The 13,254-nt window shown below is 32.3% G+C and overlaps 2 protein-coding genes and 1 long non-coding RNA gene across 6 annotated transcripts in view; all 3 read left to right on the top strand.

Moving 5' to 3' along the window:
* Positions 1 to 509: 509 nt before the first annotated feature.
* Positions 510 to 7,502, top strand: LOC109586931 (uncharacterized). Of its 3 annotated transcripts, XR_002187302.1 has the most exons (11): positions 510 to 638; positions 793 to 890; positions 1,013 to 1,082; positions 1,391 to 1,653; positions 2,260 to 2,431; positions 2,476 to 2,583; positions 4,179 to 4,403; positions 5,111 to 5,245; positions 5,513 to 5,699; positions 7,090 to 7,127; positions 7,191 to 7,502. It is a non-coding gene; the product is annotated as an uncharacterized LOC109586931 (long non-coding RNA). The 3 variants fall into 3 exon arrangements; XR_002187301.1 differs by having other exon boundaries at positions 512 to 890; XR_002187303.1 differs by lacking the exon at positions 2,476 to 2,583 and having other exon boundaries at positions 511 to 890.
* Positions 7,503 to 7,818: 316 nt separating this feature from the next.
* LOC109586930 (kinectin-like) lies at positions 7,819 to 10,015 on the top strand. Its single transcript, XM_020003148.1, has 7 exons — positions 7,819 to 8,003; positions 8,226 to 8,363; positions 8,425 to 8,499; positions 8,550 to 8,759; positions 9,165 to 9,308; positions 9,391 to 9,531; positions 9,578 to 10,015. Exons 1-7 carry the CDS (start codon positions 7,929 to 7,931, stop codon positions 9,812 to 9,814), a joined length of 1,020 nt encoding a protein of 339 aa, XP_019858707.1. The 5' UTR covers positions 7,819 to 7,928; the 3' UTR covers positions 9,815 to 10,015.
* Positions 10,016 to 10,102: 87 nt separating this feature from the next.
* Positions 10,103 to 13,254, top strand: part of LOC105314612 (RGS domain-containing serine/threonine-protein kinase A-like) — a 6,687-nt gene continuing 3,535 nt past the window's right edge. Inside the window, exons 1-9 of one of the 2 annotated variants that reach the window (XM_020003149.1) lie at positions 10,103 to 10,170; positions 10,293 to 10,396; positions 10,520 to 10,585; positions 10,896 to 11,153; positions 11,389 to 11,601; positions 11,649 to 11,756; positions 12,115 to 12,276; positions 12,347 to 12,400; positions 12,466 to 12,555. In XM_020003149.1, coding sequence (XP_019858708.1) covers positions 10,301 to 10,396; positions 10,520 to 10,585; positions 10,896 to 11,153; positions 11,389 to 11,601; positions 11,649 to 11,756; positions 12,115 to 12,276; positions 12,347 to 12,400; positions 12,466 to 12,555 — 1,047 coding nt within the window. In that variant the 5' untranslated portion in view covers positions 10,103 to 10,170; positions 10,293 to 10,300. The remainder of the gene's footprint in view (positions 10,171 to 10,292; positions 10,397 to 10,519; positions 10,586 to 10,895; positions 11,154 to 11,388; positions 11,602 to 11,648; positions 11,757 to 12,114; positions 12,277 to 12,346; positions 12,401 to 12,465; positions 12,556 to 13,254) is intronic. The other variant, XM_011408886.2, reaches the window with a different exon arrangement.

The raw sequence follows: 13,254 nt of genomic DNA, 5'->3' as shown, positions 1-13,254 counted from the left end.
TATATGCTTAATAATTTAGAATAATATAATTTTTGTATTTACTACTTCCAGTGGATCGTTGAATGTTGCAACTGCTACCAGTACTAGGATCTGATTGAGGACCAAGTGGGGGTCTTTTGCTGTAACCTCTTCTACTTGATGAGGGTGGCTGATAATTGGTAGTCGGCAAGGCCTTCAGTGGTCCCAGTGGTGGCAGTTCCTAGGCTGGTTTTTTATGTAGTAATGAGGGCTATTCCTTTGCCACTATCACTTATAACCTGCCTGATAGCATTATTGACCATGTTTGTTAGGCTGTTGACAGATTTTCAGAATATACAATATAAATATTTGATAATAATGTAAAAAATTATTACTTCAGGTCAATTATACCATTTCTCTTCTTGCCATGCTTTCTACCTGTGCTTGTAGGTTAACTCTCTCGCCTTTACTAATTTTAATGTTTTTATAATGCGTTTTGCTAGTGATTTAGCCATGATAAGAACAGTGCCAGAGCGGGAGCCATTTTGTTATTTTCAAATGTGGCCGCCATATTGTGCCCTGGGCACCTCCTTTTATACGGTGACAGGCGGAAGCGATTCTATGACGTTGCGTGGATAGTTTTATAGTGCACCTTCTTCTTTAACAAACATGTCAAACAGGTAAAGAAAGATTTAGTCTGGCCCCGCCCAGCGAAGGGGCGGGGCCAGACTAAGAAAGATTCTAAAATATTTAATAATGCATGCACTATTATAATCTTTTGTTCATCAAAGTGTACTCTCTTATAACTGGACTATTAGATTTATCAGTTTTTAGGATGGCAGATCATGTACTTCAAGAAGCATCTCATTTACAAGAGAGAGAAGAGGAGCTGCAAGACAATGCTGAAAAAATTGAAGCCTACTGAAAAAATGGTAAAACTTTCTGTTTTGACCAATCTTAGCAGATCTATATACTAATAATTTACAAATGAATACCAAATTGGAAATAATTAATTTCTTAATGGTTTACTTAATTGCAATCGTTCTTTTAATAGGGTGAGAATGATGAAATTAGACAGGAGCTTCAAGTCATGAACAAGTGGAATTTATTGCTAAACAAAAGAAGTACATTATTAATTGTTATAATTAATTATTTTTATTTTTATGAGAGAGAGAGACTACACAGTAATAAAATGCCATATAGTGCTTTAATTTGTGGAGCTAAAATTTCACGAATTAATAAAAATAAATTTTCACAGAAATAACTTGATTTGCAATGTTAATGCCATGCCTTTAATGGCAATTGAATATTTAGGAGATCTTTAATTTGGTGGTTGTATGCTAACCCACAAAAACAGTGAAAGTTTGCTCCTTAAAAATAAAGTACTAAACAGTAATAATGTTTTTATTATTATTATTATTTTAATTTTAAGACAATTGAGGCTTTGCAAGCAATAAACAGAAAGCTTACTGAAGATTTACAAAAATTAAAGGACACATTTACAAAAAATTTAGTAGAGAAAGATGAGACGATAGCTGCTCTACAACAAGCTGTCAACGATGAAAGCCAAGTTGCGTTTTGGTCAAAAAAGCACTTGAACAACAGATAAAAGAAGCTAAAGCTCAATTAGAAGCTAAGCAAGAGATGAACATCAACTAGTTGAGAAATGAGAAATGGCAAGTAGAACAAGTACAGGTATGATTATTTTCGATGTTTTTGTTGTTACAAAATTGTGTTTACATACACTAACTTCACTGTAAATACTCCACATGGACATGTATCTTCATACTTCCTATCTACATATAAAATTATAGATAAATGTACACGTATAAACTTTGATCATTCAATCTACCGTATAACCGGAAAATTTGGCGGAGAATTAAATTTGGCGGATTGACGGTTCAAAATAAAACCGCCAATATTATAACCGCCAATAATAATTGCAATTATTATAGGTGGGTTAATAATTATACTAAAAATGGCAGTATTTCTCACTATTTCAGTCACAGAATCAATACTGTGGGCAAAGACTACCAAGGAGCAGCTTCAAGAAGAGCTGAGTACATGTGCTTAAAGAAAAGACAAGATAGTAAACCGCCAAATTAAATGACCGCCAATATTATATTTAGGCAGTTTTAATACAAAACCGCCAAAGTTTTAGACCGCCAAATTTTCCGGCTATATGGTATTTATACAACTATTTGATACCATATACAAAGATTTATTGCAACAAAATCGTCAAAATTTAACCCACCAATTGTCCTCAAATGTCATATCTCACTGATATATTCTCATTTTTAGTGCAAAATTTATAAGGAAGATTTTGGAGTTGAAAGAAATGAATGACAAGAGTTGCACCAAAGACTGTGAAGAATTGAAGCATTATATTAACTAAAATGAAAAAGAAGCATTCTACTTTGCAGGAAGCGTACAGCAAAAATACAATGCTATTGAAACAAAACCAACAATTAAGGTACATTTTCTAATATAGTTTTAGTTTTATACCTTATGTTATAGAGACAGTGCTTTTTTAATGCATCTGTGACTACTGAAACTGACAAATTAGAGATAGATTTTAGGGAACAAATTTCAGGTTTAAGTCAGGAACGAGCTAAACTGGAAAAGGTATAATATACATGTATTTTTTAAAAGCACTATAGCAGATTTATTTTATAAGTATCAGCCATCGTGCAACAGCACAAAATGTGGAATGCTAAAAATTATACTTTTAATGTACCAGTATAAATAATGGGTAAACACCTCATAGGGGGTGTTTATCTGTATTAAACATATTCATGGAGACATGGTTATGACAAGTGGTGAGTTTGTAGTATTTTATGCATGGCTTCCATGTCTCCATAGCATTTTGAAACCTAATGCATTCATATTATTAGCATCAGACAGGATTATTCATGAGTAGTTCAATAATTGCCATGATACCATAGGGTGCCTTTTATGAGGGCTGTAAATTTTACGGAATTTGCGATTTTTTGAAGATTTGCAAAAATTACATTTCACTAAAATCAAATTATTACAGTAAAAGATTGCAGGTGGCATAAATTCTCAAAAATTAAATCCTCAAAATAGATTTTTTGGCAAATTTGCAAAATTTACAGCCCTCAAAAAAGGTGCCATACTGAAAATAATTATACCTTAAGGAGACAATTGTTAGTGGGTAGCAAATTGTAGTGGTTTTTAAAAAATCACTAACTTAAGTCTGCGCTAACTTTAATTTTTGATTAAATTATTAATAGTTATTAATATTAAATGATCAGTAATGCTAAATTAAATACCAGCCAAATGTCAGTATCACGAAAATCGCTAAAATAAATACATAGTAATAATTGTCTCCTCAAGGTAATAATTGTCTCCTCAAGGTAATAATTATCATATTTGAGAGACGCTGGACTATCGGTGAGACACGACTAAGACCATGGTACATGTACACGATAATGTACATGTACAAGGGGGTTTTACATGTAGTAAGGGGTCTGGGATATTTTAAAGTTTACGTAGGGTCGGAGTTTGACTTTATTTTTTGTGTACAATAATTGTATATAAAAGGGATATGTGTATGTATCAGATAGTTTTTATAATATTAAAAATTGTAATTGTAAAAGAACTAAATTTTTTGTTGACAATTTAAGTGCCTACCCAAATACATGTACATGTACAATGTACATTGGCAGCACTACAAGTACCGTATAGCAGGAAATTTTGGTGGAATTAAATTTGACAAATTTAGCATTTTGATAGCCATTCGCCAAAGTGAAATCCTCCATTTTGAGGCATTATATGCATGCTCAATGGCAAGTAGCTACTAATTTGCCAAATTAAAATTTGCCAATCACCAAAATTTAGCAATTCGCCAAAATTAACTCCCTCCATGATTCTCCACTATAAGCTACATACATAAAATTATTATCATTATTATTATTTATTGTTATCATTGTTGTTTCATTTATCAAAATAAAACCAGCCCTATTGTACCATTATGTACATGCATGCTCAATGGCACATGGCCACAAATTGGTGGCCAATTTAGTAACAATAGACCTGCTAATCATTTAGTAATTCACAAGAATTTTATCCCACCAAAGTTACCAGCTATATGTTACTATACTCAGGCTAACTTAGTGTACATGTAAGTGTACATTACATGTAAGTGTACATTACATGTATGTTTTATTGGCAATTTGTTCCCTCCCTCCTCTCTCTAGGAATCCTAACTCAAGATGTCATTAAACATTCTCTCTGCTGAAGCCACAAATCCCGTCGGTACCATCAGGAGACGGATCAAATCATGCTCCAAAACCCCGTAATAATTATGTGGGGTCTATCATCAACAATGGAGTCGCAATTGTATGAAAACGCTTCATTAAAAATGGCAACCAGTTCACATGAGACTATGGGTCAAAGGACCTTCCATTGTTGAAGAGCACTTAGTAAGAGAGGAATCCCTTGGACTGTCATTTTGATAGTTTTATTTTTTACATGGATTGAAGAGAAAGGAATTTAATGTAGGATCAGTATTGATCGAGGAAGAGAATCAATTACTAATATAATAATTAGTAATAGCATAGCAGCCTTGGTCTACATGTGTACATGTACATAGATCAATTGATATACATGTACATGCAGGGGCAGATCTAGGATTTAATTTGGGGGGGCAATTATGAGATGGGAGGGGTAATTAAGGGTGTGGTCAACTAAGCTTGTGCAAAACTTTTAGGGAAGTAAAAATTATAAAGACTAAGCCTGTTAAAATGAGCTCTATTGTGGTTTAAAGATTGTTTACATAGTCCAGTACTGCAGCTGCTTCACAGTTTACATAGGTAAACCAAAGTTTACATTACTCCAAGAAATTTGGGGGGCATTGCCCCCCCTGGCCCCCCATAGATCCGCCACTGTGTACATGTACCTTCTTTGTGTGGAGGCAAATTTTTTAATGTTTTATACTTTTGAATGCTTTATACATTACATGTACATGTACATATACGTGTAGTTTACTAGTCCTAGTATATCTCTTTATTGAGTGACTTGAATGTACATGTACATGTAGCTGCATGTGCATTAAACATATTTACAGTGAAATTGTAATGCTGTCTATTATCTATTTACTACTTTATTTGTTTATTTATTTTTATTTTAGAATATTTTGACTCTCTAAAGAAGGACTGAGGATAATTTTGAGGAACAGTTCACTGATGCTGGTCTCAATGAACTGGGGACATTTAGAAAAGCTCAACAAAATATTAAAATAGGGAAAAGCTAAAGGAAGAAACTGGTACATTATTACCGTATAGCATTTTATTTTCGAAGAGATAAACTCGCTTTTTTGCGGGTTAGCATGCAACCGTGAAATTAAAGATCCGCTATAATTTCAATTGCCATTAAAGGTGTGGCACTAACTTTGCAAATCCACAAAAATTTTTCCTCAAAAAATTGATTTTTATTAATCCGGGAAATTTTAGCTCCACAAAATTAAAGCGCTACATGGTACACATGTGTTGTTGTTGTTGTTGTTGTTGTTATTTATTATTGTTATTAATAGATGAGAATGAGACTGAGTCCTCTATTATCATCATTGATCATATTCAGGAGGTGCTAGAATCCTCCACATTAATAGATGTATAAAATTATAGTGACACTGCTGTGGAAGAGTGTAATGGATACTGGGGATGGAGTAAAGTGGAGGGACAATCACTCATTGACATGCTGGAGAAACACCTTTAATTGAGGTAATAGCTACAAAATGGCTCAAAAACTGGGTCTAAGACTATGGGCTATAGTACAGGGTATTTCACCAAAAAATCACTACAAGAGAGTTCTCCTTTTTTTTCTGTACATTGTAGAAAAATTGAGGGATGTTGATCAAGCTTAAATTTTTAAAGTTGCTCAAAAATTGGACCAAATTCCCTGTACTACATGAACAGTATATTGTCTCAGGCTAAATTTTGTTAAAATTAAAAAGGAAAGAATTCTTCATTTTTATCTTTTTTTAGTGATGTTTTAGTTATCAAAAAACAGATTTTATTAGTTATAGTTAGTTTTAAGCAACGTGTGGAAAATTTTTATTAGTTTTTATTAGTTTTATGATGCAATCATTTTCATATAGTTAGTTTTAGTTAGTTAACTAAAAGGCTTTTTGAAGACATTTAGTTATAGTTATAGGGTCTAAGTTTTTAGTTTTTATTAGTTATTTTAGTTATTTTAGTTAGTTCACTCTACAAATTATTTATAGTTAGTTTTAGTTAGTTTTTGGAAGCAAAGCCTCATTTTTAGTTAGTTACAGTTAGTTTTAGGAAATTCTTTTTTCATTTTAGTTAGTTATAGTTAGTTAACTAAAAAGTCAAAAGACCAAACTAAAAGTGCTTTTAGTTTTAGTTATAGTTAACTAAAACAACACTACTTTTTTTCCTAATACATAATTACATATACATGCTCTTATGTTGTGCAGTAAGTTTGAGCTGATTCCGATCGAAATTTATTTTTTATGAATTTTCTAATTTGCTCAAAAATTGGGCCAGAATCTTTGTACAGTATGTAGTACAAACAAAATTGAAAAGGAAAGAATTCTCCATTTTTATATCTTTTGTGATACATACGGCTGTATACATGTACTTATCTTGTGTACTAAGTTTGAGCTGGTTCCAATCAAATTTGGATTTTTTACAATTTTTAAAAGTTGCTTTGAAGAAATTTCTTCATAGAAATTTAATGTTGTATAAAATAATCAATGTTGTGTCTTACATTTCGTAATAATTATATTTTCACTACATTTTTAGCCTTCATTTTTTCCAATTTTTTTGCAATAGACGGAAACCATTTCATCTCCTATGGTCATTATGAGTGTATATGCATTTACATGTACATGTATAAAAATTAATAGAAGTCTTAGTGAGGTATTTAGAAGGAATAATGGTATCTAAATTTCATTGTAAATGTACATTTGTACCTTTACAACTTGATATACAGTATATTTCCTATTGTGTCCATTAGTCAATTTGCTTCTTTCCATAATTATTGCTGTACCTGTACTTCTTTACACAGTGTTTTTGTGTTACCTGGTATTTACTTTCTCTTGTCATCTTCCTTTACTCCCCCCTCTCTCTCCCTGTCTCTCCTCAGGTTATTAATGCTGTTTATTTGTCTTATAATACCAAGCAGTAAGTATTATAAATAGATCTATTATTATCAAAGTATATTATTATTTCTATTTATTATGATAGCTGATCATTTCAGTCTGACACTGTATCTCATATTTTGTGGTCTATTGATAGCTGCTTGTGGTTTTATGACCCTGTACAAGAAATTCAAGAATGGCCTGATTTTGTTGACTCACTGAATAGTTCAAGCAGAATAAACAGTCTAAGGGAGAGAGAGAAGGGGAAGGAGCATACATGTAGTAATTACTTTGTATCATCAGCTATTTTAGGAACAAATTACAATTTATTTTAATTTTGTTGCGTAATAATGAATTATTTAAATTGTGTCATTGTCTTTAAAAGGTACTGTTTTGCATTTGCAAATTTCTTTTCAAAGTTACTGTTTTGGTGTTGCCAATACCTTTTGGTATACATTGTGGTCCAGCATTGCATTCGGGCAGGAAGTGGCACAGTTGCATTAGCTCCCCGCCTACATGCTTAGCCACCCAAAATCAACTATTCAAGTCTGATATCTATTTTGATACAGCCCTCGCTGGCATCAATCATGAATCATGTCAGTTGTCTGCTGCTCTGGCTGAACCAGTACTGCATGTGCTGTACTCCAGCAGGCCCAGGTTGTCTTGTATCATGGCTGATTATGATTGTATCATCCTATAGGCTGATTGCTGTGCACTAGCTGTGTGCAGGCTGCTGATAGTGATACACGGATGTATCAGGCTGAGTCATGATTGAAATCAGTTGTGATCATATGGTAGTGATCCAGATAGATTCTAGCTAGATGTAATACTAGAAAGGAAATTAATGATGGCGGAGAAGAAAGGTCGCTTTCCGATCGGCCATGACAGAGCTAGGTCTGATACATCTACTACAGAAAAGGCAAGCTATTCTGGCAAATATGTCACTAGATCCTGGACTAATTTAGATTTTATCAGTATTGTACTAGTAGTCTGTCCAAGGCATTAAGTCCTTTGGTGCTATATATATATAGCTTGGTCTGGCTGGCTAGTCCAGCCATGCAGAATAGTGCTAGCTAGCATGCATGCCCAGTAATGTGATCTAAAATGTTGTATAATAGATCAACTAATAATTATTCTATAGACTGATCTATATAAAGTTGAACTACAAAGAGACCAGTTGAAAAAAGATTGTGAGCACAAGGATGAACAGATTAAAAATTATCAGGATACTCTAGCACAGCTAACGTCTAAAGTAGAAGAGTTGGAGAAACAGCAATTGGTTAGTATGTGACGTGTAACTGATTTTTACAATAATCATGCAATTGCGGGTATTTACTTAGAAAAAAGATGAAGAGATTCAGAAATCGAAATTAATAGAAACACAGCTCAGAGAATCACTTGAAGAAAAGGAAAAAGTATGATAATATTATAATATAAAATGCATTTAGTGCCAGTAATTCTCTAGCAATTGGCCGAGACAACAAAAACAGTTGATGAGTTAAGTTCTGAATTAGCTAAAAAAGTTGACGAATTGTGTCAAGAAACTTTAAAAAATGAAGAATTAGTTTTTGTTGTAGCAGAGCAAAAAGGAAAACTTGAAGAAATGGAGAAATATAAAACACAAGTGAAGCAAATGGAAGATTTAGTTGAAAGAATTAAACTAAAAGAAACAGAGGTTTGTTTACATCAGTTCACTTTCATGAGGTTGTATTCTGATGGGGTGGCCAATATCACTAAATAGGTTTCAGTAATGTATGAAGTTAGATTCACCATAATAATGGATTATAGCTGTTTATAGCTATTAGCTCTAAACCATCATCTATGCTATTTTTGTTTACTTTTGATGGTATGCTGCAGCTATGCTACATTTTCCTGTATAAACACAAGACTACTCTAGTTGGTAAACAGCACAGTATGATTTTTATCGCTTCACAATACTAAGTTGGCTGTAGACCACAACTTATTTACAGTAATATGCATGCATGAGTATGTTCTATTTAACATGCCAACACTAATTTAAAAAATGAATGGCTACAATATAGTAATATATATATATAGGTGTACATGCCTCATTTTATAGAATGCTGTTTACAAACAAGACTTTGAAACTGAAAGAAATGACAGACAAAGGATACATAATGAATATGAAGAACTAAAGCTGAAATTTGAAGAATTTAAATCAAGCCATGAACAATTGACTGAATTGAAGTCCAAGCAACAATCAGTAATAGATTCTTGCATGCATGCATAAAATTTGCTGTGTGTGTGTGTGTTTTAGTGTGCTTACTGACAATTACATGTACTAGGATAGTGAGCTGGCCAGGATGAAACATATGTTAGATAATAAAGAAGAATTACTGAGATCTTATGGTCAGGAGCAAGCTAGTCTAAAGGATCAGCTAGAAATACTAAAGAATGAATGTGAAGGACTGAAGAGAGCCAATGAAGTATAAATTTCACTTGTATTGGTTGCTTAGTATAATTTATTTGCAGACATTAAAGGAATTAGTTAAAGGGACTAAATTGTATAAGAATGATGCTGCTAATCAGGATCAGAACACACCACATATTCATGCTATATATAAACCCAGCGATAATTCTCAAGCAAGTACTGGAGTAAATGATGAAACTGATGATTCAATGAAAGATCTGAAACCACAACTGACAGCAGAAGAAATGGCAGCACTCTTCAAACCTGAGGCAGTCAGGCAGGATTCATCACACCTTTAGACTCTGGTCTGTCGTTAGTACATTAGAAGCACAAAAACTAAAACAACACATTTTGCATCGGAATGAGTTGCTAGATTATCATAGTTATATTATAATACATAGTCTTCTTAATTTTTGCTTTTAACTGTCTTCTTTTTACTAAAGACTACAGAGATGTCCTCAGTGCTCCACAAGCACCGTTACTTTTTTATGCTGTGATCACAAAATTTTGATCCACTGTATAATTTTTTTTGTAAAATTTAAACTTTGGTTAGTTTGGTATGCTCAGGTGATTGCTTGGCCACACCTACATGTATGGGCTGTTAGCCTGTTAGCCCTCGTGTTAGCCTGTTAATGTTGCCTTTTGAATAAAGCAGGTATATGTATTTACATGTAAGAAGAATGCCTAAATATTTAATAATGCATGCACTACTAATCTTTTGTTCATCAAAATGTGCTGTCTTATAATTGGACTATTAGATCTATCAATGATGATTAGTTTTTAGGATGGCAAATTATGTGCTTCAAGAAGCATCTGATTCACAAGAAAGAGAAGAGGAACTCCAAGACAATGCTGAAAAAATTGAAGCTACTGAAAAAATGGTAAAAATTTTCTGTTTTGACCAATCTTAGCAGATCTATATACTAATAATTTACAAATAAATACCAAATTGGAAGTAATTAATTTCTTAATGGTTTACTTAATTGCAATCATTCTTTTAATAGGGTGAGAATGATGAAATTAGACAGGAGCTTCATGAACAAATGGAATATATCAATAAACAAAATGAAGTAAATTATTAATTGTTATAATTAATTTTATTTTGTGAGAGAGAGAGAGAGACAACACAGTAATAAATACCGTTTAGTGCTTTAATTTGCGGAGCTAAAATTTCACTAATTAATAAAAATAATTTTTTCACGGAAATAACTTGATTTGCAATGTTAATGCCATGCCTTTAATGGCAATTGAATATTTAGGGGATCTTTAATTTGGTAGTTGCATACTAACCACAAAAACAGCGAAAGTTTTGCTCCTTGAAAATAAAGTACTAAACAGTAATAATGTTTTAATAATTATTATTATTATTTTAATTTTAAGACAATTGAGGCTTTACAAGCAATAAATAGAAAGCTCATTGAAGATTTACAAAAATTAAAGGACACATTTACAAAAAATTTAGTGGAGAAAGATGAGACAATAGCTGCTCTACAACAAGCTGTCAATGATAAAAGCCAAGTTGTGTCTCAGTCAAAACAAGCACTTGAACAACAGAAAAAAGAAGCCAAAACTCAATTAAAAGCTAAGCAAGAGATGATACATCAGCTAGTTGAGAAATGGCAAGTCGAAGAAGCTCAGGTATGATTATTCTGGATGTTGTTTGTTATTACAAAATTGTGTTTACATACATTGACTTCACTGTACCTACTGCACATGTACATGTATCTCTATGCTTTGTATTTCAAATCATAGATAACTGTGCAAACTTTGATAGCATATACCATATACAAAGATTTATTGCAACAAAATTGTCAAAATTTAACTCATAATCATTCCAAAATGTCATCTCTCTCTGATATATTATTATTTTTAGTGCAAAATTTATAAGGAAGATTTTGAAGCTGAAAAAAAAGAAGGACAAGAGTTACACCAAAAACTGACAGACCAGTTACAGAAAGTTCAGGGTCGGTGTAAAGAATTGGAGCATAATTTAACTGAAACGAAGGAGACACACGATGCTTTGCAGAAAGCATATCTTGAGTTACAGCAAAAGTACAATCCTATTGAAACAAAATCAACATTAAAGGTATACATTTTCTAATAATAACTTTATTTTTATATCTTATGTTACAGAGACCACGTTTTTTTAGTACATCTGTGACTACTGAAAGTGAAAAATCAAAAATAGATTTTACGCAACAAATTTCTATTTTAAGTCAGGAACGAGCTAAACTGAAAAAGGTATATATTTGTTAAAAGCATTATAGCAGATTTATTTTATAAGTATGAGCCATCGTGCAATTGTTCTTAAATGGGAATGCTAAAAATTATAGCTGTAATGTATAAATAATGGTAACACCTCATAGGAGGGTTTATCTGTTTTAAACATATTCATGGAGACATAGTTATGACAGGTGGTGAATTTCTGGTATTTTATGCATGGCTTCCATGTAGCAGGTCTCCATAGCATTTAGAAACCTCATTCATATCATTAACATCAAACAGAAATATTCATTAGTAGTTTAAATATGATATCAGCTAGAAAGTGTGTCTTAATTTGATTCATATGGTAGCTTAATCTGAATCTAATGTTTGTTAGAAAGTAGAAGAGTTGGAGGAAATAGAGGGGAATAGAGTTAAGGAATTAAAGGAATTGAAAGAAAAATTACATGCCCTGGTTACTCAAGTTGCTGCTTACAGTAGTGAAGTTGATAAACAAAAAGGATTGGTGACTGAGAGTCAAGAAAAACACAAAACTGAAGTAAATATTGTTGTTGTTTATATTATCATTGAGAAATGTATATCACTCCACTTATACATGTATTTAATAGGTCAGCGAGTTAACTAAGAAACTTAATAATGAAATAAAGTCCAACCAAGAACTGGTAATAATAGATACTGTTTATTTCTAGTATATGTTTAACTGACTAATGTTGTATTTATTACGTAGACTACTGAGATAGATGGCATTAGGGAGCAGTTTGATCAGGAACGTATAAAACAGAAGGAGCAAATTGAGAACATGAAAACTGCTAATAAAGTAATTGTACAATCCTAACAATGAATGTTATTATAGAGAAACTGGTTGACCATAGTATAATAACAAGGTCATACAGCCTTGTTGTTTTAATCTAATAGTAATGTAGTGATTGTTTCATGATTTAGTGGGTACTAGTGGGACCAAGCCTGAAATAACAGTCGGACTTTGGACATTTTTTGACCATTTTGCTCTATTGTCTAACCAGCAATGCATCAGGAAAAATTATAAAAACAAAAATGTTTCTGCTTTTCAATTTTGATGAAATTTAGCCAAAGTTCCTGTACTGTAACAGTACAGGCATTTTTGCCTGATTTTTGATTAACATTAAAATTTGTACAAAAAAGCCAAATTTGATCAAAATCAGCTCAAATTTTCTACACAACATAAGAACATGTATATGTATCACGAAATATTATAAAAGTGGACAATTTTTTCTTTCAATTTTGGTAAAATTTGGCCCAAAACCCTGTACTACAGTACAGGGACTTCGGCCCAATTTTTGAGCAACTTTAAAAATTTGTAAAGAATCAAATTTGATTGGAACCAACTCAAACTTTCTACACAGTATATACGCATTAGGAAATATTATAAAAATAGAAAATTCTCTCAATTTCAAGTTTGGCTAAATCTGGCCCAAAACCATGTACTAAACACAAACAAGAACATAAAAAATTAAAAAAAACAAGATGAAGTAGGATC

The sequence above is a fragment of the Amphimedon queenslandica genome, unplaced genomic scaffold (assembly GCF_000090795.2).
Source record: "Amphimedon queenslandica unplaced genomic scaffold, v1.1 AMPQUscaffold_12742, whole genome shotgun sequence".
In the NCBI taxonomy this organism is placed as follows: domain Eukaryota; kingdom Metazoa; phylum Porifera; class Demospongiae; order Haplosclerida; family Niphatidae; genus Amphimedon; species Amphimedon queenslandica.
Note: the sequence above shows the minus strand (reverse complement) of the source record. Positions and strands in the feature narration are given on the sequence as shown.